The sequence below is a fragment of the Asparagus officinalis genome, chromosome 1, assembly GCF_001876935.1.
Source record: "Asparagus officinalis chromosome 1, Aspof.V1, whole genome shotgun sequence".
Taxonomy (NCBI): Eukaryota; Viridiplantae; Streptophyta; class Magnoliopsida; order Asparagales; family Asparagaceae; genus Asparagus; species Asparagus officinalis.
In genome coordinates, this window is record NC_033794.1 from 43,645,644 (window position 1) to 43,670,173 (window position 24,530).

Consider the following 24,530-nt stretch of genomic DNA (forward strand, 5'->3'; position numbering starts at 1 on the left):
AAAGGAAAAATTCAGAAAACCCACAGGAAACCTGTGAGCCTGTAAAAAGACGAAATTACCCCCGTTCCTTTAAATACCTTCCCAGTCCCTCGTTCGAACCAAAAAGAGCAGCGAGAGAGAAAAAAAAAAAAAGAAAATCCCCCATAAATTAAGTCCCTCTCTTTCCTTTTCCCCCAAAAAGCTAGGGCTCGAGCCAAAACCCTAGCCTCCAAAAGTCACCCGCAGCAAGGGCGTGAACCTCGCCGGAAACCTCATGGCTCCGACGAGGCTGAGGCCTCTCGTCGGCGTCGACATTCGGTTCGTCGCCTCGGGATGCAGTAAGGATCATTTCCTTTCTCTGATTTCGCATTTGTTTTTTTGGGTCCCAGTTGATTGTGACTTGTAGGTGTAGCTTTTTCTTCAGCTAGTTCTTAAGAGAAGTATGCATATGTATTGATGGAGAGTAAGAAAGTTTTGATCTTTGTGAGAATTGCATATGTAATGTCGTGTATTTTGATAGATCATTTAAAGGGTACGTGATTTTCACAAAACCCACCTACAATTTGAAAATTATAGAAAGCCCTAAATTAGAAATTACATACACACACACACTCACTCACTCACTCACACACACACACACACACACACACACTCACTCACTCACACACCCACCCACCCAAAAAAAAAAACAAACTTTGGAGGGTTTCAAACCCCCTGAACTTTCCAAGAGTTTCAATCGCGCTTTATGGTAAGTTCCGTTCCGTTATGGGGTTTATCAGGGAAGAAACGACAGATGGGAACGAGAAAAAGATTGAGGAGAAGCTTTTATGGGTTTATTGAGATAGGGAGGTTGTTTTTCAAAAACTGCATCTTCAGTAGGTTGATCTTTTTTTGTAAGTTCAAAGAGTTTTGGGGTACTCCCCAAAATTTAAGGGTGTTTTCTCAATTTTGTAAACTTAGTGGACATTTTTTAAAAATCACCCAAAAGTTTGGGTTTTTTTTTGGGGTGGGGAGGGGGGTGTGGTGGGGGGATGGTGGTTCTGAAATCTACCCTGTTTTTTTAACCTCATTTGGTTGAGGCTTGTAGGTGTTATCTTTCCTTCATTTTGTTCTTCATGAACGAGTGAATGCAATGGTAGGGAGTAGGAAGGCTTGATTTTTGTGAGAAAATACAGATATAATGCCTTGTAGTTTGATAGGTTATTGAAACTAAGGAGGATGAAAAGGCAGTTCTAGCATTCTTATATGCCGGTGTAGCTAAAATATGACACGTTCAGTCAGTTTGTTCAAGTGCGGTGTTAAGAATGAGAGGAGTGTTTTTTGTTTGATTCTCTGGAAGCTCTGATTATTTTGGAAGTAAAGACTCTATTGGGCATAGTTCTTTGAGTGTGGCTAAAATATTCCACATTCAGTCAGTTTGCTAAAGTGAGATAATTGTTAGGAATGAAAGGAGCACTTTTTGTTTTATTCATTGAAAGTTCTGATGATTCGGAAGTAAAGACTACTGGGCATAATTCTTTGAGTTCTCATACTTCCATTTGTAACATGGGAAATTATTGGAGGAAGGGTGGAACTTTGATGCTCTGTTCGCAAATCAGTCTAGTCTTTGTTTACCTTTACACTAGGAAGCTACACAATCTTAAAGGTTATATATGAGGATTGGTGGCCATGATTTAGTTCCTGTTTTTTTTATGTATTAGCAATATGGGTCCATAAGTTTATAGGTTAAATTCTGACAAATGAGTAAGTTTCTATGATTTGTTCTGTTTGTCCATACATATTCAGGTTGGAGTAAAGCTTTACTAGCTAGTAGCTAATGTATTAGAGAAGAATTAACTTGAAGTCAATCAAGAGAAAATAATGCGGGAGTTGTGCTTGACTGATGATTGGCTTGCTTATTAAAGTTTGGCTATAGTAGTAAGTACATTATGTATATATTACCATAAGGAATCAATCATTTTGAGGATCAGGACATACAAATTATGTTTTACTAGGTTCAAAATTTGGTTTTATTATTTTATGTTAATTAGATCATTCACCATTGTTCTTATGTATGGATGTAACATTATAAATTCATAAGTTGCCACTCACATTTATCTATTGCACGAATTTGTAATCATGGTTTTGCAGCATCTTGCCATTGTGTGGCATTGGACGTCAAAGGCCGTTGCTACACATGGGGGCGAAATGAGGTAGGATCAGAACTTGACTAATTTTATTCAAATTGTCATGTGCTAAGTTCTCATGCACGAGAATGATGGCAGAAGGGGCAGTTGGGACATGGAGATACAAGAAATCGTGCTATGCCAACAATTGTATCTGAATTATCAAAGTATGTCTCGCAAACCACACAGTGTAGTTTTTTGTTTCATTCTTAGGCCTATTCAAGTATTTCAATTACGCCTAATCTGCCTCATTTTTGTTAGTGCACTGGCACTTTTTTGTCTTTTATTTTCTCTAGCCCTCTAACCTACCCATTCAACTAAAATAGCTTGTTTTTGTATCTAGCTTGATACTTACAATTCCTACTGAGTGGCTTTCTAAATATTTTAAGAATTCTATTTTCATGTTATGGCGATTTTCACAACGTATGTATCAAACTTATTGCACAATATTCATATGTCATTGTTTGGGAACTTATTGCAAGATATTCATATGTCATTGTTGGGTAATTGGAGCATCTTAAGTAAATTAGATTATAATTATACTTGCTTGTGTATATTTTATCATGGTAGAGAGGGTGTTTTGATGAGTTTTTCAATTGTTTTTTGCCAACTTATTTGGAAAGAACATGCCTGCACATTCTCTTCCAGAATTAGATTGGTACAATTTATGCTTACAGATACTCTTTATTTCATGCTATAATCTCTTTTTGACGGAACTAAAAATTGTCTGTTTTTATTGAATACTGTGGGGAAATATTTCAGCTACGATTAAACATTCCATAGATGTTAATATGTTATCAATGCCTTCCCTTGTTAATTTTTATTGTATTGGTTGTGTCATTAGTGGTATGAAGTATTAAACATATCTGAGTCATAACTTAGGAAAAACTGACTGCTGGCATAGTATTGTGTCAATAGGCCCTCTCGTAAGAATTATCCATGCTTTAACAAGATGCTTTTTACAATAACAGATACAAAGTTGTCAGAGCAGGTGCTGGGAGGAACCATACCGTAATTGTAACTGAAGATGGGGATTCCTTCTCTTTCGGTATGAATAAGCATGGGCAGTTGGGAACAGGTTCTATAAAGAATGGTATGTTTAATGTATTCATCAGAGGTACATGTTTTTTTTAAAATTATTTGAGCCAAATATCATTGTGCATTACATTCATGCTTCAACATGCATGTTGATGCTGCCGGTTGTTGTTGCTGTTGAGTTAAAATGCTAATTGAAGCTAATTTTTTGGATTAATTTTAGAAAACCCCCTCAACTATTTTTATTTGAGTAAACCCCTCTCAAGTTTGGGGGTGGTGTAGATAACACCCTCAACTTCAAAATTTTGAGAAACCCATTCAAATATGGGCTGTCTCACAAATCTCCTCATCTTTACACAGTTACTTAGGAAAACCCCCTAACGTAGTTAGTTCAAAATGGCCTCAATATACTTTTGAGAATAAAAACTCATTGCAGTTAAGATTAACCTTCCATCTAGTAAAAAATGGCGCTGATTCATTTGCGGTGTTTTCCCTGCTCTTTCTCTCATCCTTCAGAAATATAGGCTAATTTTTTTTATATCTGATGGGTATCTTAGTCATTTTAATCATGCGCTTATAACAGTGTTAGTTAGGAGAATTAAGTGAGAAATATTCAGGGGTTTCTCAAATTTTCAAAGTTGAGAGGGGTTCTCTGAGATAACACCCTAGTTTTTTATTTGATGCGATCTTCAATGTCAATACCGATGCTTTGAGTGAACTAAAATACAACTTAAGATGCAGGGATACAAATACAAGCAATTGGCTTGTAGAATTTTGGAGGAACTAATGTTATATAGTTAGTATGTTACTGAGTTCAAATTGCACCAATTACCTTTTGGACATCATCAAGATCAATCGTTTAACACTTTTGGGCATGGTAAAGTGTGTAAATCAGAGAAAATCCCTCTAAGGTTAGTAGGAAAAACAGAAGATCCCTCTGAATTTTAAATTAACACCGAGTATTATTTATTGGCAAAAGTACTCATCCATTTTTTAGTTTGGATGCTTTATCCTTCCAAATATCTCAACCTCTCTTTAGACTTTCTTTTAAAAAAATCAAACTTATCTTAGAGGTTGAGACCAATAACTGATAAACTCATGATAAATTAGATACCTAACCTTACAAATCCATGTTTATCGAGAATTAAGCTACTGAAGTTCCTGAAAATATTTTTGAAACCGTCAGTAGTAGTCCCATAAAGCTTAACTATTTATGAATCTACTGACCTCAAGGTGTTAGCGTTTAGGCAAAAGTACGAAACCGAGATCAATCAATAACACAGAAAAGAAATCAAGTCTCAAAGACACAAATTTAATGCGGTTCGGAGCAAGTCTTATGTACATGGGCAGCAACAAATAACTGTTTCACTAATCAAAAGAGAGATCACACAAAATATCCTTATATCCCAAAACCCTCTCATAGATGATAGAACAGTCTCCAAGATCTCGTAGACGATAGAAGACTCTTTCTTCTTCAATTTTCTATTCCCTAGACAAATCGAAAGACATAATGTATTGGATTATTTCCGTATACAAATATCCCCCAAAATACATGCAAGTTCTAGTATGAGCAAGAAACAAAACTGGAAGGAAAACCCGATGGCAGTCATTGACTGCTGGAAGTCAACATGCGTCAATTGCTGGTGCTAGTAGCTGTGTCACTTGTTTGGAAAAGTCATAAGCTTGTTTTCAGGTCTTCCACAAAACTCTGGGGACTTCTGGACTGTGATAGTTGTTGCTCGCTGACAGTCCATGACTTTCGGACGCATCCTTCTTTAATTGGGGAACTTGACAGCCCTTAAACTTCAATGGTAGACTGCTGGATTGACTGACGTGGATGCAAGACATTCTAACACAAGAACTTGCCATTAATTCCTACTGGGATTTCCCTCTCAAAGCCATTGTCATTAAAAGTTTCAAGCTCGATGATTAGTGAATTAAGGTAGGTGCTTTCCTGGAGACTAAATTTATGCAAAAAATCAATAGCTTCCCGCTCTGCGAAGTTGCCGACATTATTATAGACTGACCCAAGAATCTCACTTATTGAATGGTTGAGTCTAATCACAGTCTACCTAACCCCAAAAATAGAAGAGAGTGTGGGGTGCCACTGTAGCTCAGATCCAAAACTCGAAGCTTTGTGAACCTGCTAATGTTGTTGTCAGGAATTGTAACTGAGGCTGAGACTAGACTCGATTGAGCTTATGACACTGTTTATTTCAGCATCACAGACCTCCGGCCATGAACAAAAGGGGGAGGAGAAGCCACTAGTGAAGCTAATGGTTCTCCTTTCCGGTTTTCTGAGAGAAATCAGAGGAATAAAATCCAACTGCGCTTGATTCTTCAGATAGATAACTTGCAAGCAGATGTGATGTAGTAGGAAAGGAAGCAAAAAAGTCAAGAGACTCAAGAGCCACTGAGAGAAGGCTAAAATTTTCAACTTAAGGTAGTAGAAGACTTCATCTTTGTGCACATTAAATATTGGGTTTTTGATCGAGCTTAGGTCTGTGTATTGGATTTGAGGCTCACAGGAACAATAACAACAACATGCTGTTTCTTCCCTTCAATGAGGAAATCTTCATCGTCTTCCCTACAAAGTATACATGTATTTTCATTATTAAAGAAGTATTCAAATGTATTTCTTTTAAAAACTTAGGGTGATTTTTTGTTACTCCTACGAACCTTAGGACGATCATTTGTAATTTATATCCTTTGTAAATAAAAATAAGAAAAGGGCAACATATGGAGAGTAGAACATCACAATTACAGAGCAATCTCTGAGCATTACTTCCTTCAACAAGTTCATTGTTCCAAAGGTCTATGATGTTAGTAGTTCCTATATTCTGGCATGAGTTTCACTAATGCAATTTTGACATTTGGATTTTGGTAGTTACGCTTTCAAACATATGTCACGTAAAAAGTGACAGGTAGTGTAGGTGATCCCATGAATGGGGCTGAATCATATCCTACTAGCACAGTGCATGTTTTAGTCTTTTTAAGTTTTCATGTCCCTATATTCTTTTGATCATTGTCTAGTGTATGCCCAAAAACTATTGTAAAAATTTATAGTTTTGGATCCCTTTTTTCTGTCTTTTATTTATTTAATCATGGCATGTTCCATGTTATATAACAGTCAATATCTGATACTTGTGTTCAGCCAAAATGCAATGTTCAGCTAATTGGAGTCTTATCCAGAGTGTTTTAGCAGCTATATCCTGTCAATATATGTCATGTTTCCATCCATGTATATTTCTTCTAATGTTGGTCCAGTTATCCATTTTTTCTTTAATCCAATTATTACTTAGGTCTCTACCACTCGATTCTTTTTTATTGATGCACGAAAGAGAGTATTGGAAAATTTTAGGCGAACATTGTGCCTCATATTGTAACATAATAGGGGAAGAAGACTGTGATACATCAATACATTGCAAAACATTAGTAAGTTCAAAGATTTCTTTCCTTAAAAATGTTTTAGCCTTATACAAGGAGATTTAGAGTTGTTCTTGTAAAGATGTTTTTTATTATTCAGGACCACTAAAATGATTATTCTATTGTCCATTATGACAAACATACACAATTTCTTTTAGCTTCTTTAATGTTAATGATTGAGCATTGAAGACATGGCCACAGAACCATGTTTTTTTGCCCATTAACACAGACAAATCTTGTATTATAATAACCAACATTCATCCTTTTCCCATCAGACTGGACCTAGCTGTGGACGCATAACGCCAAAATGAGAAGTCTCTAGAAATAGTAACAAGTCTTCAACCATGCCATATAGTATTTGTCGACTGCTGACAATATGATTGACGATGAACTTCATAACTCTTACTAGATTTAAAGCCATTCAAGATGTTATAAAACTTAACCACCATTTGAGGTAAAAATAATTTAGCATTTTCTTTAGCATGATACATATCTTTGCACATACTTCACCAGAATCATCTGCATGCTAACCTTTTTTTACCTCCAATTCATTACCTATTTATTATATAGTGATTGTAAACATGTGACGTGCAGTTTTTTTTTACGGCATGCTAGGCAGGTTGGGCGCCCAGGGGCCAGGGTGGTGCCTACGCTTGCATCACATTTGGTTACCACCTATATCTAAGTGTCTGCCTAATCATAGTGGCCTATGGCCTTACTGCATTTTGCATGTGAAACTATTGTGTCTTGCATTCTCCTGGTGATACACTCTTGCTGCATGCCAGAACTTTTAGATATGGTACTGCTGCTTATTTCTTATAACATCCTGTTGGAGCTTCTGCAGAAGTTGAACCATCTCCAGTTCCCTGTTTGGTATCGCAAGCAACAATTGCTGTTTGTGGGGCTGAGTTTACCGTATGGTTGTCGTCAGTTGAAGGCTCTTCTATACTGTATGTCCTGTTGGATTATCTATTATTGAACTGCAATTTCTCTTCGTCTTCAGCAGCTACTTTTTCTGTTTGGTTACAAGCCATGGGAAGTACGGTACAATTTTGTGTTACTTACGTAGTATAATTGTCGGCAGATCTGCAGGTCTTCCACAGTATGGGCAACTTGGACATGGAACAGACAACGAGGTTAAACAGAAACCCCTTCATCTAAATTTTTATTGTCTTATTTTCTTCATTGACACAATTAAGCACCTTTCAGTACAACTCTAAAGAAAGCTCAGTAAAGCTAGTTTATGAGCCTCAGCCTCGCCCACGAGCAATATCTGCATTTTCAGAGAAAACTGTTGTCAAAGTTGCTTGTGGCACAAACCATACAGGTTTGTCTCTGTTTCCTTCACAATACTCCATACCGTTATGCATAAATGTATAGGAAATGATATAAATCCAGTGCCCTAACGGTTAAATTTTGTACATGGAAATCCAGTTGCCGTTGATTCCGATGGCTTTCTCTACACGTATGTACTATAACCTCCAAACTTATGCTTTTACAGCTCATTTTTGTCTGTTTTCAAGTTTCCTTCTCTTTATGTTTGTTTTTCTTCTCAAGCTTAAATTTGTTTGGAATGCTTTTTTTATTAAGTATATTCTGTTGCCAGATCATCTGGTGTATATGCATCTGACGTACACGACCTATTAATTTGTTTTTTTCCGTTATACTTCCAGGTGGGGAAATGGTGGATATGGAAGGTACATATGAGCACCAAACTTTTGGATTGTATATAATTCATGTACATAGATCCGTAACTTCGGAGCTATGGCTGGTAATGAGTGAAGATTTGAGCACACACTCTTGCAGTGTATGTATATGTTTCTTATTATGATTTATGTATGACATAATCTTTGTCACCTCTTGTTCTATTTAGGCTGGGTCATAGAGAACAAAAGGATGAATGGACTCCTCGTCTTGTTGAAGTATTCCAAAGGCAAAATGTTCTGCCACCTAATGCTGTAGTCTCAGCTGGTGGCATGAATTCTGCCTGTACTGCTGGTATGCTATTGTTTTACCAAGTAAATATCATTTGGCTGTTATTAGTTGACATCTTAAAAACAATTTTGGGTCTATTTCCTAAATCACATGTTTTGCATCTTATTTACTACAAACTTATAATGCTGTGATCCATCTGTTCCTGAATGTTCTTTCTGATCTTTGTTTTTTAGCCTTTCCTCTTTCATTGGTATTTTTCCTAATGTATTGTGCATTGCATCTTTGCATGCTTATTTCCTTAATTAATTGGTTTACCAACTAATTGATTTTTCATGGTTGGCTCCGGTCCAGCAAAAAGGTCATGCACTTGGTCAATAGGAGGTAATATGTTAAACTACAAATAATATGAAAAATCAGGAATTAGCAAACAAGAACAATAGTCAAATCTGTTGATTGTTTATTGGAGGCGACTTAAATAGATAATCATGTCTTCTAAATAAGGGCTGCTTAGTGCATAAGCTTCCCACTATTGTTTTTGTTTGTTTGTTTGTGTGTGTGTTCTTTATTTTTATTATTATTATTTGCCGCGAGGGGCGGGGCGCGTGCGGGCGGGAGGGTATAAGTTTAGATGTATTAAGGCATAAGGATCGGATATAGACTGCCTTAACCCTGCTTGTGGAGGGACTTCTGCAATTTGATTGATAATGGAACTTCCGGGTCAACAGGAAACTGTTTTATTCCTTCTAATAAATAAGTTGCAATGCAACATAAAAGCTACTCAGCATAGAGTTGGTGATTGAGGTCATTACTAATTGTGAGATCAATGAGGTAGTTTCATCTGTGGTTGCCTGGTTGGAGTTGAACATAATTTGCTAATCGGCTATCAACTTTCTGAAACTTTTCTCTTTGATTTATCGCTTATTAACAATCTCTTGCATTTGGGTGGACAAGCATACCTTCCTCATTTTTGTGGGGTATGTATAATACATGCTTCTTTCTTCTCTTTCTCGTTTACACTATTATAGCATGATGTTCATGTTGTTGTTCTTAAAGCTTCTTATGGTTTTCCCCCTGTATTTATCTTTTACTATACTGTGTTCTTTTTGAGTGTTATGTCCATTAATAGTCTTGACAGGGATAAGAGTTTTCTGTTGTATCAAAGAAAATGTTACCAGTCCTTGCTTTCCTTGTGAATGTCTTCTATAGGAGGTGGTCAGTTATATATGTGGGGAAAGATGAAGACTAGTGGCGATGACTGGATGTACCCAAAGCCAGTTATGGATCTAAGGTTTATTTCTCCTGCGTTATATGTTAGTTTTGTTTCCTAATTAAAGTAGCTATTTTATGCAATGTATTACGAATAAAATTAGATGGAATGATTTCCTATTTGTATTATCATTTTCATTCTATAGAGAAATAAAAACCAAGATAATTTTATTATAGATGCCTTGTTTCTTTAAATAGACGAAAGGAAACTTGAGCTACAAGAAAACTTGGGGTACAAGTAAAGAAGATTGATAAACAAGAAATATCGTCGCTAACTAACTAGCTAATGTAACACTCGTCTTCAAGCTGGAGTATAGATGTCAATCATGCCAAGTTTGTTACAAATGGGAACGAAACTAGTAGAAACATTAGGTAGGTTAGCCAGTAGAAACTCTAAGCAGGTAAGCCAGTAGAAACATTGTCAGAATCAATTAAAAAATCAATTAAAAGATGATAAAAGAGGCACTATTACGATGAACATGTCCACGTGGTTGTTGAACAGTAACATAATGAAAAAATATTATTTTAAAGTCAAGGATTTTTCAAGGGGACGGTTGTTGAGGTCGAAGTGAAAGATGTTGAAGCTGATATTGTCAAAGCCGCCTAGAGGAAGCATGAAGGCCATGGAAAACTCTCGATGGCCTCAAGATTTAGAAAGATGAGAGAAGTTCTCTAGGATCAATTAAGCTCTGATACCATGTAGAGAATATAGAAACCAAGATAATTTTATAGTAGATGTCTTGCCTCTTTAAATAGTGGAAAGGGAACTTGGGCTATAAGAAAACTTGGGGTATAACTAAAGAAGATTGGTAAACAAGAAATTTCATCACTAACTAACTGGCTAATCTAACACATTCAATGTTTATACTTCAAATAATTATTTGATATATTTGTGAGAGATGTACAAATGTGTTGGATCAACATTTTTGAGTTGCGAGATAATCCTTGTTAGAGAATAAGAGAATATTTGAAGCAATAAATTTGATTGATTACTTAATTCAGCTGGTGCCTTATACCCTTCCCTTGAGACATGTTCCAGGCAGCCTTGATGGCTCTAAGCTATTTCTTTAGTTTCCAGTAGCGTGAACAAAGTTTTAAATTTCAGATATCAGGGAAATATGGGATGGTCAAAATTCATATTGGATCATGGATATTGGGGATATGTGGTAAATACCAAAATGCCATAACGGATTTTCGCATATGTGGTATAGTGAAGTAAAATGTAATCTCCACATACTTAATGAAATCTAAGCATACAAAGTGTAAATAATATATGTTTAGGATCACTAATCAACCTTGTAAAATAAACAAAAGTACAAATCAACATTGCAACATTTCTTCTAATTTTTTAAGGCCAAAATGTCATTTGATATAATGGGAAAATCATGATATATTGCCCAAAAATTGCCAAACGTGGTATATTGTTTTGCGATAGGCCATATAAAAGGATATATTGGTCAAAAATTATCGTCTGATATATCGGCTATATTAAAGGATATATTGCCCAAAATAACCAAAAGCGGGTAAAGGATACTTAGAGACCATATCGGTCACGGCAAGCCTTGTAGAAGGATATATTGGGCCATGTCGGAGATATTTAAAACAATGAGCGTGAAGACTAAAAAAGCTTATCTGTTTGTTAATTAATCTAGACTGAACAAAAGCCTATTTTCTTTTAAATTTGTCGCACATGATTCTACATTGTAGTTTTAATAGAAAATTCTAGCTCAACTATAAGATATATAACGTTAACCATGTGGCTTTGGTTTATGATATTTTACTTGAGCCACTCAGCCACAGGTATTACCTATACAAAGTTGTGGCGAACAGGGCTCAAGTTCTGTCAGCTTGGGCTAATTGAATATTGACCCCCTATGCTCCTGTTGCTCCCTGTCTCCAGCCATTTTATCATATTTTCAGTCCAATTGTTGTATTTCTGCTTCGCTGGTTCCATATAGATGCACTATATCTTGTAACCTAATCCTCTCAATGGTTAAGAGGTCCTGCTTTTTATTTTCCTCATGCCTGCATAAGTGTTGGAGTTGTGGCACTTGTTAGACCCCACCTCTCATTTTGGGTTTAATTGTACTAATAAATTTCCTTTAAACTTCCAATATTTGATTGACAACATCCTTGAGAAGTGCAAGAAACTCTCTCTTCTTACTCTTTCTTGTTACATATTGTGGTAGCTTAGCAACGTTGTTTTTCATTTACTTGGAAAGCAGAAGAGTATATGCAAGTTTCCTTTTGCAGTATAACATAGCAAAAGGTTAAGAATACCATAATCATTTTGGAAATTTACAGACAATCAGCAGCAATTTCTAAAAACAGTTTACAAATGATAGAAATGAGGCTCAAGAATTTAGGAAAGATTACCGTAAAAATCATTTGGAGTTATACTTGAGCTAGTAGGAAATAGTTTAATGTGGGTCAGGATCGAGTATCCTATAGATATTTTTGGTTGAACATATGTCCTAGAAGGATATGTGACTACAAATAAATTGCTTAAACTTTTCCAGGTTATCGATTTTGCCTTCTTTCAGTCTTAATTTTTCCTTCGATTAGATTTGTATTTTTGTAGGGATAACTCGTTCTATAATTACATCTTTGTAGTGGTTGGAATATCCGCTGCATGGATTCAGGTAATATGCATCATGTTGTTGGTGCTGACGATTCATGCATAAGTTGGGGTAATGCACAGTATGGGGAACTTGGTTATGGATCCCTGGGGCAAAAGTATGTTTTTGAGACATCTTTTTAAACCAACAATAGTAGTTCAATATATTTGAATTTTAATTGGAAATATGTTTATCTATTTGGCATAGATCATCAGCAAATCCCAAAAAGGTTGAGCTTCTTGATGGAATGCATGTCACGAGGTAAGTAATGGATTACCTACTTTCATATTTAGCCTTTTCATTCTTCTTTTTCTTCTCATGGTTTTACTTTGTGCTCTTTTTCTAGCGTGGCTTGTGGACTTGGTCTTTCTCTAATTGTTGTAGATGGAACAAATGCTGCTGATCGCCTGGAACAGGTATGATGGAATAACTCAAAAGGAAAATTTTCCTTCTCATCTGCTTTTTTACAGCATCCTTTTTTTGGTTATTGTTCCAGTTCATTAAAGTTCTTGTGATGCAATCTAGAAAAATAGCAAGTTTCATAGAAAACTCTAGATATACTGGCCTTTTTTGCTGCCCTGGTAATTTTACTTTGCATTTGTTTATATATGAAACCCCTTCAGTATATTTTACTTTGGGTTTGATTATATATGACCATTTTCCAGTATTAGTGTTGGATCTCCTTGTCATTGCTTGTGGAATACCGTACAATTTCTAAAGCAACAGTCCACATAGAATTGCATTTTGAACTTAATGGTTATCAAAATTGTTTAATCTTACCTGGAATGTTGCAACTTGTGGATCATCATGTACGATTAGTGGTGAAGTTGGAAAAGTCAAATGTAAGTGGCTGAAACTGGTTCCTAGCTTTGAACTGGTCTATCTTCCAGATGATATCGACTGTCATATGTAATAAATTCTGATAGCGACTTGTGTGAAAAAAGTCCCGTAATTTCTTTTTTGTCTGATTCATAATTACGAGTTATTGACCATGTTAGATTGGACGTGAATCATTGACATACAATAACTCAGTTACTTCGTAAATCTCATCTTATTCAGATTACGACCTGGCAACCTGCTAGTTTAGTAACATAATCATGCTGTTTTAATTTGAAACCAAGGCAGATCGGACTAGAGCAAGATCCTTACAGGTTATCCTGTAATTCAAATTCAAAAAGAAAAAGACCTCTGAATCTTGCTCAAGGGAAACCCTACTATGTCGACTTAAAGAGTGTCAATGCACTCTCCTTATCTCTCTGCAACAAGGTCATAGCATCTTACAATCTGTAGCTATATCTTTTCCTTTTATGCTGAAAAACAAAATACATCTCAGTATAGAAGGCATTCTTGGTGGAATATAAGCTAGGCTTAGGTGGATACCAATATCTCGACTCTAGAGTGCATCACAAAGTTTTTTGAGCAAGTTTATTCAGTGATGTCACCCAAACTCATACCGATCAGTTGTTTTTATATTTACTCTTAAATAATATTTTATATCTCTTGAATTTTCTTTGACTGTATGTAGTTTTATTTTATTTAAATTCTTTCAACTTTGTTTCTTGTCTTAAAGAAGCATATAATAAACATATTTCTGAATTTTGATTCAGTATTTTATTAGATGATTGCTGATCATATTATGGGTTTATGTAACCAAGATCTAACATTCTTCTCCTTCAACAGCTTGAAGTATACGAAGAAGAAAATGTTGTTGAAGGTATGCACATATCGAAACTTTTGTTTGTCTGTTTTTTTTTCCTTTGATTTGTTTTGTTATAATCTACGCTGTTCTGTGACTAATTTTTTAGTTAGTGGAAAGAAAGTTTGAGTCTCAAGGTTGGAGATGAGATATACTAGTGACTGGGCCTTCAATCTATTTGCATCAAAATATTTGTTTGATTTTTGTTGTTGTTATTGTGATCTTGGTTTGTTTTGTTATAACATTCTAAGCTATTGTTGTGGCTCACTTTTTCATTTAGTAAAACGAAAAACAAGTCTGGGTTTCAAAGTAGGGAGATGAGAAATAACAAGGTAACTTGACCTTCAACTTATGCAAAATGATATATTTAATTTCTTTTTCTGAAGAGAAGAAGTTTTAGTTTCAAGAGTTGAGAGCGATGCAACAGCATATGGGTATGATATGTCCATATCCGTAAGATATGAATATGGATATCAAATATCGATATCCACATGGATACAAATATTGTTTTAAATTTTAATAGGTTAAGGATACAATGATCCATACACGAGTATAAGAAAAACATCTGTATTTGGATCATGATATTTATGTTGAATGTACAAGCTTTTGGGCTTAATTTAGTGAATCTGAAATCAATTTTCATGATCCAGAGATCTAATTTTAAGTTTGTAGACATGTTCAATGAATTGATGATATATGATTTGAGAAATTTTATTTTGTTTAGACAACTCTTGTGCTACATCATATCACATCATTCTCCCTTTAAACGTGTGAGTTTGGCTAAATCTTTCGACGGTCATTATCACATCATAGTCCCTTTAAACGCTTGAGATTGAGTAAATCTTACGATGGTCAATATTACCCTTGATCCTTTTAGATATTACATTGTAATCCTATTCCAATTAATAAATAACTAATTAAATGAGAACTTTAGATAGTATAATAAAATATTTATATAAATAACCAATTAAATGAGAACTTAGATAAAACTATAATATTTAAATATATATCATATGTATGTGTTTCATTGCACGTGAAAATATTGAATTGATAAAATATAAAAAAATGATAATTAGGAGTTATTTTTTTGGGTATTACATTATTATCCAATCTTAATTAATAAATAACTAATTAAAAAAGAAGTCAGGATAAAAATATTTAAATATATAAACTGTACACGTGTTTCATTGCACGTGCATTGCAAAACTTCTCAAATTTTAAATATTTAAATTACTGTGAAGTTAGAATAAAAATATTTAAATATATATTATACCTATTTTGTGAAGTTTTTCTAATTAGGAATTGATAGTTAGGAATTGGTTTTATCTTTAAATTTAATTATCTATAGTAATTAATAAAGAAGAAAAGTTATTATTCTATCCTAATATCTTTAAATTAGGAGATAAGAAATTGATAATTATGATTTGGTTTTTATCTTTAAGTTTAATCATCTATAGGAATTAGTAAAGAGATGGAAAATTGTTATACTCTCCTAATATCTTCTAATTACAACATTATGAACGGATACATATGTATTTCATTGCACGTGAAAATATTGAATTGATGAAAGTTAAGGAATACATTTGCATAGTATAGTGAAGTGAATTGCTATGGCCCTAATATATAAATAGACAATTTTAATTTAAATATTTTATTCTCATATAAATTATAGATAAATCATAAATAATATATATCATATGGAACTTAAGGATAAACTATAACAACTATGACAAGATTTTGACAGAATTCGGCAGAATTTGGCATAGCAGTCCGTAGAGGTAAAGGAGCTTAATAGGTTCATATTTAATCATCGTTAGAGTGAAAATAAATTAGAGTTTTGCTAAAAGTTGTTTCTTATTTCTTTCTTTCTTCCAAATAGTTTATGAAAATAATTAAAAATGCTATCGAGTCCCATAGTATTTAAAGTTTATTTTTTTGGAATGAAGTATGTGTGATATTTATATATTAGTCCCTCAAATCTTCAATAATTCCGCATTAGTCCCTCAAATCTTTGAAATTGGTCATTAGTTCCTTAAATCCTAAGGGGCCTTGCAATTTGGTCCCTCAATGACTAAAATACCTCTCATATTATACACCTCTTTAACATTAATATCTGAAAGTTTTTTTTGACAATTTGATATCCTAAAGTTTTGTTTTTGACACCTTAATACCCCAAAGTTTGGACAACAAAGTCAAAAAATGTGTAAACTGTGTGAGGTAACAAATTCAAAAGAACTGAGACTTTGGTATATGAAAGTTAAAAAATGTGTTAACGTGGGATATCAAAGTGTTAGAGAAAAAACTTTGGGATAAAATTGAAACAGGTGTAAATTATGTTGTATAGTTCCACAAAAAAGAGGGACAGAGGGTATCAAAGTTAGAAAAGATGTAAAGTTTAGATTGCTAAATTACAAATAAGCCTTAAAAGACATTAAATGAGGGGCAATTTGGTCATTGGGGGACTAGATTGCAAGACCCTTAGTATATGAGGGACTTGTGAGCAATTTCAAAGTTTTGTGGGACTACTATGAAATTGTTTAAGATTTGAGGGGCTAATAACTAAATAATCGATTAAAGTTTTGCAGGAACTTAGTTTTTATTGGGAAATGTTTTACTCATATTGAAAATGATATTAGTAATTAGTAATATCTTCATATGTCAACTTAAGTGGACCATCCACCAAACTTTCTATCCATTGATGATACCTAGGGATCCATGCAAGATATGAAGAGACTTTATATATATGTGGACAAAGGTCCCTTATCCACTTAAGTTGACATAAGTTCACATCTCTAATATCAATGCGTGTGTGTGAGTATGTATATATGTAGTTATTATTGTTCTTAAACCGAGTATATCATGTATTATGCTTATAAAATCTTGTTTGGGACAAGAATCTTTCTTATTATCATTAAGTATAGATTTAAATCTTATTTAGGAATTAGGGCAACATATTATGTGGTAACCATCCAATTTTTAACAAAGGAGTTATAGTAAAGACATCAACCCAAAACAAAGAATTAAAGTATTTCACAGTGTGCAATGCACATGCATCAAACCTAATGGCGTATATTTTTTAGTTTATTTGTTTCTTCCATATTCGATACACATCCAAGTTTATTTTCCTTTAATCCAATCTGTATATATATTCGATTTTGGCAAATATGGGCTGGGTATGAATTTTCGTTACCGAACTATATCCATTTTCGTATCCACATCTGTTATTTATAAGCTGATGAGAATATGATAAATGACATTTGATTCGTATCCGATCCATTTGCACCCCTAGTTGGGAGATAATAAATACTAGTGAGCAAGCCTGTTGGCAAAGTGAGAATACATTTCATTTTCTAATTGGAGGCGTCACCATTTCATGGTGAATCATCAAGACTGTACTTATCTTCAGAGTTTCTAGGCATGTCGAGTTTAAATGGTAAAAGGATGCAGTAATTTTCCTTGATATTTTAAATTTTTATACCTGTTTTAGTAGGTTCAAAAGAAGATAATTATGACCTATGAGCATAAAATGCATTAGCGTCTTCATAAATTACATTGTAATTTATACCTGATGTCTGACAACTAAGTGAGCTGACTGTGCCTGAACTCCAGCCCAGGTACAACCCAGCCTCTGGCTTAGCTCATGGAATTTCGCGATCCCCACTCTGGTAGTTTTTGTGGAAGTAATCTGTAGTACCCAACAGAACTGCACTTGTTTCTTTTCCAAATTGGCTTCTTTTAAACTCTTTTACCGTTCTAATTGTTAATTGCTCCCACATACTGTTACCGATACTGCAGTCCTGGAAAGGATGTATAGTGTCATGGGTGGGTCTCATGAAGAACATGCTTAAAAATGGAGTCTGAAATCAATTGCTATCGCTATGGTTTCAATCGTTTTAGGTTTTAGTAATGGTACAATATTAACAACCAAAGAGGGGATTGTGAGAAATTTTGATTTATCAAACTTGTGGAAGTGAGAGATGATGTACAAGGGCCAAGGAGAAAAGTAACTAATATTGCGTGGAAAAACAATAATATCTTTGGAAAGTGTTCCAGAAGCGTGCTATTAGATATGTACTCTGACATTGTTTTGTTGTTGATATCTTTTCTAATATGAAAGCCAGGAAGTATTGCATGTTCCATTTATGAATAGCAATCTAACAATATATTGTTCCTGTTAGTTTTATCTTGTGTGGTATACCATAATTTTCTGTTTAATTTTCATGTATGATGTCAGAGTGCATTTATTTTGAAGGGTGGAGTTGAATATATGAATTGTATTTTTGGTTCCTCAGCTACATGTCAATTTTTAACAGATTTGATTTTGTTGGCATATAATTGGCATTAGGATGAACCTTACATTTATTAGTTTCTTTTTTTAATCATTTATTTCTACACAGCAGCAGATGAGAGTGAGAATGGCACTGATCTGCCATCCAAATCCCCACCAAAAAAAGGCTTTGCCAAGTCTGCTTCAAATTCCAAAAATTCCAAGAAAAGGAAGAAGCAACAGGATTCATCAGAGTCGGAAGCAGAAGAGGACAAAAGCAGTGAAGAAGAGGACGAAGATGAAGATGATGTGGTTGAGACAAGGAGCAAACGAGGCAGAGGCCGAGGTACAAACAAGGCCAAAAGTGGAGCAAAAACTCCAACGCGAGGGAGAGGACGCCCAAAATCTGCAGAATCCAAAGAGAAGAAAAGCTCAGTCCGTGGCAGGGGGCGTCCAAAAAAAGCACGGTAGATGATTTTAACAACTTGACTCACAAACAAGATTTTTCTTCTGGAAGGGAACTAGATTTGTAGTTTTTGGATGATTTTAAGCTTTCCATATTCGCAACAAGTTGGAAATTACATTAAGATTATGAGCTACCTAAAACTGGTAGCAATGAGTTTTTAAGTTCGTGGAGATACTTGTAAACTAACCTATGACTTACCATCAAGATTGTTGTATACCAGTTTATGTCGTCAGTTTGATGAACTATCTTGTTGCCTCTCATTTTTCTTGTTAGTGGGGCTTTTAGTAAGTCTATGTTGAATAGCAGTGTTAATGTTGTTGTTTACTTATTAGAATCATCTTTTTGATGCAATGCTCTTCTGTACAGTCTAAAATTATGAATTTAAATACATTTTTTTTAAATAATGATGAAAAAAAATCAGAGCTAGATTGGGAAATAATTGTTGTGCAAGTCGAAGGTTCAAATAACTACACTCAATCATGAGTAAATACTTGCCGGAAATTATTCGTATTAACATTCTTTGTTTGTGTGGAGGACAAATGGGATAATATAGGTATATATGACAAACTATCAGAAATAGGTATCTAAGTATATGGAGTTCATTGAATCCAGTGGCGGAGCCACGTACAAAGTTGGGGGGGACCTTTGCCGGAGCCACATTCAAAGTCTTGTACAAATTTCCAAAACTTTATATAAAAGATCCCAGTTGCATGCCCCAACTGCGGCTATGAACATAATTGAGAAATGAATTTATCCATTAATTGTTTTTATCCACTTGAACCATGCATATATCTGCATGTTATTTAGATGAGCTATAATCATGAATATTGCTTTGTAAACGCCTCCACAAAAATTTTTCACTTTTAACTTCACGACATAGATATGACGAAAGAGAGACAAATTAACACCACATATATATCTTAAGCTTGAGTGGTTTGTCATTAGTACCGCTGTCTTATGAATTTTCATGATCTAAGATATAGTAAAAAGTCAGAGTCGTTGGAGCCTGTACCCATAAATTTTTCAAAATATTTTTGGATTGCAAACAGGTTGATGATAATTGTCGATACTCATTTTCTTCTAAACAACTCATATTAACAAATACAATTGGAATGTTATCATAGATTATTGGCATCAATATCACAAAATAGACCCATCCGAAGTGGAGAAGTCTTTTAACTCGGCTTTGGTAAAGAGTAACTGGGGGTTTCATTATATCGATCTAGACAAGTTACCCCATCCATTTATCCTGATTGAACTCATTCACTTACGTTTACATTTTTTTCATCGAGTTGATTGACGTGATTATTGTTGGGAATTTATCAAATAATTAAGATTATAGCATGTAGATAAATCCGAAAAATTAAACAATTAAAACTGGCCTGAACGGGAGCAGTCATGTATTCACTGCCCTAGAAGATTGAGAACCCGCCTATCGCCCTGGCGCAGATGGTTCCCTCCCCCCTAGCGGTAAAAACCCCCGGAAACGGCCGGCCTCTACACTCGGACGAGAGTGCAGAGCTTCAGCTCAGATGAAAGAAGTTGCCCATAAAATAAAACTAAAATGTAAATAAAAATAATATGTAGGGGAGAGAAGAAAAACAAGAGAAACTTGTTGTATATTTTCCTTATCATTTTGAGCTTAACATATGGATATATATATAGGGTTGGAAAAGACGTTACAAAACCCGTAATTAATTCTGTAACGTTCGTCATAAATTTTGTAATGTTCCCCATAATTATATGGCCGTTACACATATTTTTAATTGCTAATTAAAACATGTTTTAATTATAAAACTTTATTACTATTCATGAAGGCAAAATTGTCTTTTCTTAACAAAATATCTAACAGTCCCCCCCAAAAGGCAATATTGACTGAAGACTCAGAAATCAATAAATAAATCAAGAAATCATAAATCAAATATAGGTTGGGCAACCTTACGTATCGTGAATTCGGGAAAGGTAGCTTTCGGCTTTGAACCATTCCTTAGTGAGTTCATCGCCACCTGAGGGACATAATGGACTAGACCTTGAATTAGGCCACTTTAATCAGGTATTGATGAAAACACACACAATACGCTTCATTTATTGAGCAAAGCGGGTTGAGCGTTAAAGGCCATGCTCACAATAAACCGACTCATGAGAGTTTCTAGGGGTTAGCCCAGCCCCCCCTAACCGCGGCCATCACGGTTCCTTTCACGTAGGTAAGTCCTCAAAGGGTACTACAACTGTTTATTTAATACCCCCCACAATACACGCGTTGGACTTATTAAGAGTAAAACTCAGCCTAGCCAGCTGTATCATAAGAGCATCGTCATCATAGAGAAGGGGTAGTAGCAAATGCTACATAATGATATATAAATATATCTAGGTCGATGCTCCACACGAGAGTCACTTGTCCAGCTTGTTTCTACCACATTGAACCGACATTGGGACTACGTCTCCAAATAAGGGTTGGGTTGCCGCTGTCAGTGACCTCATCTATGGGCTTAACCCCATCTCCCTCGATGAATCCAGAACCACACTCCTGGATAATCCCTTAGTCAAAGGGTCATCAAGATTCTTTTCACAGACTTTACAAAGTCTAGAATCATAACTTTGCCTAGCAGGCGTTGTATTTATTTATCAAGTTCTTATTTTGTAATTAGTCCATCATATTGTTTGAAATTGACATTAGGTCATGATCTATGATCATAAAAGATCATAGTCTATGTCTGAAGAGATTGACCTTAATATCTGAACATTTCAAACTAATGTGGAACTAAAAATTCTGCAGTTATGCATATGCACATACATGAATGAAATTAATAATAGATACATGCAGAGCATAATAGGATTTCGTATCTTAAAATATATTTTCGTATCTTAAAATATATTTCATACTTCATAATTCAAATGCATAAAATTTTTAAAATTCTTCTATTATAAGAGGTTACAAATTGGTTGCCTACAAAGGAGACCGTCCAAATTTAAATCGGTTGCCTACAAATGAGACCTTCCAAATTTAAATTGGTTGTCTACAAAGGAGACCTTCCAAATTTATGTTGCCATTTTCTAGTACCACCTCTTATACAAATAATAATAATAATAATAATATTTGTACATACGTGCTTTAAATTTTTTAAGTGCATTCTTGCATAAAACCTTGTAATTAATCATGTAACAAATGCAAGTTATCTAAAAGGACATATGAACATTTATTGCAATATCCATCAAAATGCAATTAAAGTGATGAACTTTACATTTGAAGATTTGAAATATAATCCACCATATAAAATAGAATTTTAAAAAAATGCACCACTTTGATTTAATTCGCTCATATATTGATCATTTATCATTAGGCAATATATGATGCAAGAAGCGTAATTAAATAAATGCATATGAATTTTTTTCTCATAATTCCGGTCCTCTTATTCCAAACCAAAAACTCCTAAAGTGAAAAGATTAAAATTTTACCCGGGTAGTTAGCCAGGTAAGGATAGTAATAGAGGTTGATCAAAGATCAATTAAGTACCTCGTTCCTTACAGAGCGCGTTACGCAACTCCTAAACCTTGCCTTAGACACCAACTAATCCAAGAAAACTTGAACCGGTTCACTCAATGAGTTTTTGTATCAGAATATAAAAATGCTTTATAGGCCCACAAAAGAAAATAGCATTGATAAGTATACCTGCTGCAGACAACTGCCATATAAGTTGCTGAACAAATCTGCATTCACTTTTTTCACCTTTTGTCTAAGCTTGTTAGATGCATAAACAATTCAATAAAAGGCGCTATGCTGATAGCTTAAAGAAATGAAAGTATTAAACCATGAACAAATTCAGATATTTCAAAGTGTCTATACATCCAGAGATAGAGCCTACGACAATGGATTATTACAGCACAAGAGATCTAGAGCTACCAAACAGATCACCATCAAAATTACACCGATTAAGGACATATATAGAAATTGTGCTACTTGAGAATATGATTATGTCGTAGTGCATGAAATAATAACCCATAAACTTTAAACCATCTCTTGAATTATTGCAAAGTTACAGCCAAGGCAATTGTACTTATACAATTTAATTATTATGCAATCATGACATTTCTAATGATATTTTTTGATAAGCATAGAAAACAAACTTTAGCTTCTAATAAGTTTCACTGGTCATATTATATAAATCTTCCTCATACAACAACAGAAAGATATATCAAGGTAGATTGACCTAAAAAGTGTTGATAAAAAGGTCGGTTAACAAGAAACTTACACGCTTTTGTAATTAATTACAGTTAGTTTTTAATTATAATCAAATAAAAGCAATTAAAGCAATTTAAACAATTAATTGTAATTAACCGTTAAAATTAATTAGCAGTTAATTAAATTAACAGAAACATTAACTACAAAATGTATTTATTTTTAATAATGAAGCAGTAACATTTTTCAATAAAACGAACAGTAACAGTTACAGGTTTTTGTGAACAGTAACAAATTTTTTTATGAACAGTAATTTTCATTTTATAATGAGCAGCAATTTCTGATTAAATTGCGAACAGTAATAGCAAATTTTTTTATTTTTTATTTTTAAATCGGATGAACAGTGCTGTCTCGAATGAACAGTAACTTTAAAAATTATTTTTCCGGATTTAAATCAAAAGCTATAAACATTTCAATCTTCTAGATTGTTGGGAATTTATCAAATAATTAAGATTATAGCATGTAGATAAATCCAAAAAATTAAACAATTAAAACTGGCCTGAACGGGAGCAGTCGTGTATTCACTGCCCTAGAAGATTGAGAACCCGCCTATCGCCCTGGCGCAGATGGTTCCCTCCCCCAATTTATTACTAATGTTGTTTGTCTAGTGTTTGTGCATTCCTATGTTTTGTAGACAAACAACGTTGTTGGAGGATGGATGGAATAGAGCTTCAACGATCATATCCAAAGGAGGTTGGCGGAATGTCGGTGAAGCCTTGCTATTCAAAGTTCAAGATCCAAGTTCAAGCTTCATCCGCGAGATTACCAAGTCAAGCTTATTGAAGATCAAGATCATTGCTTGGGTAATTTAGTTTAGGAATTTATATTATGTGTGTTAGTACTTTAAGCTCAATCATATACACACATACACGTTTTGGTTTTGTATATATACAGTTATATATATACATATATGTTTTTGGTTTAATAATTTTTAAGTTTATATATGAAACAAATGAATAATTGCAAAATACTATTTGGTTTCATGTTTATATGCCTATATATGATTTCACCTTTAACAAGCTTATATTTAATGAAATCATATTTAGTGTTTTTGAATATATTGCATAGAATATGCAATTTTATGAAAATATTGTATTTCTAGGTTATAGACTTCATAACAACATATTATATCTTTTATCAAGTCTATACAATCATTTCATAAGGTTTCAAAATGTTGTTTAAGTCAAAATATCAAAATATCAATTTTCAGGTTTTCATGTTTTGGACTATTTTGTAAAATGATGATATTTTTCATTTGGGAAGTCCTTTTTCGAAACCAGTCGTTGTAGCATGTTTATTATCATGTCTACAATCATTCCCCAAAGTTTTACATTTTTTGGAATTTATTTGATATTTTTAAACAGCGTTTTAAAACCAGATATACAGTTTTTTGAGTATCAGTATTCGGTCGACCGACCGAACCTGAGGTCAAAAGTTCTC

The 24,530-nt window shown here is 34.1% G+C and overlaps 1 protein-coding gene across 2 annotated transcripts; it reads left to right on the top strand.

Moving 5' to 3' along the window:
* Nucleotides 216-19,113, top strand: LOC109823393 (protein RCC2). 2 transcript variants are annotated; one of them, XM_020389671.1, is made up of 16 exons: nucleotides 216-317; nucleotides 2,110-2,171; nucleotides 2,244-2,311; nucleotides 3,116-3,237; nucleotides 7,450-7,555; nucleotides 7,690-7,741; nucleotides 7,815-7,932; nucleotides 8,040-8,070; nucleotides 8,279-8,302; nucleotides 8,479-8,603; nucleotides 9,747-9,828; nucleotides 12,420-12,542; nucleotides 12,632-12,685; nucleotides 12,771-12,840; nucleotides 14,105-14,138; nucleotides 18,521-19,113. In XM_020389671.1, exons 1-16 carry the CDS (start codon nucleotides 254-256, stop codon nucleotides 18,856-18,858), a joined length of 1,473 nt encoding a protein of 490 aa, XP_020245260.1. In that variant the 5' UTR covers nucleotides 216-253; the 3' UTR covers nucleotides 18,859-19,113. The 2 variants fall into 2 exon arrangements, with proteins under 2 accessions (XP_020245260.1, XP_020245263.1); XM_020389674.1 differs by having other exon boundaries at nucleotides 18,524-19,113.

Excerpts from the sequence above, each read along its gene's own strand:
- LOC109823393 (XM_020389671.1), top strand. The coding sequence starts at position 254 with ATGGCTCCGACGAGGCTGAGGCCTCTCGTCGGCGTCGACATTCGGTTC. Across the intron at positions 2,172-2,243 it reads ACACATGGGGGCGAAATGAG|AAGGGGCAGTTGGGACATGG; the intron begins GTAGGATCAGAA and ends GAATGATGGCAG. Across the intron at positions 7,933-8,039 it reads TTGTGGCACAAACCATACAG|TTGCCGTTGATTCCGATGGC; the intron begins GTTTGTCTCTGT and ends ATGGAAATCCAG.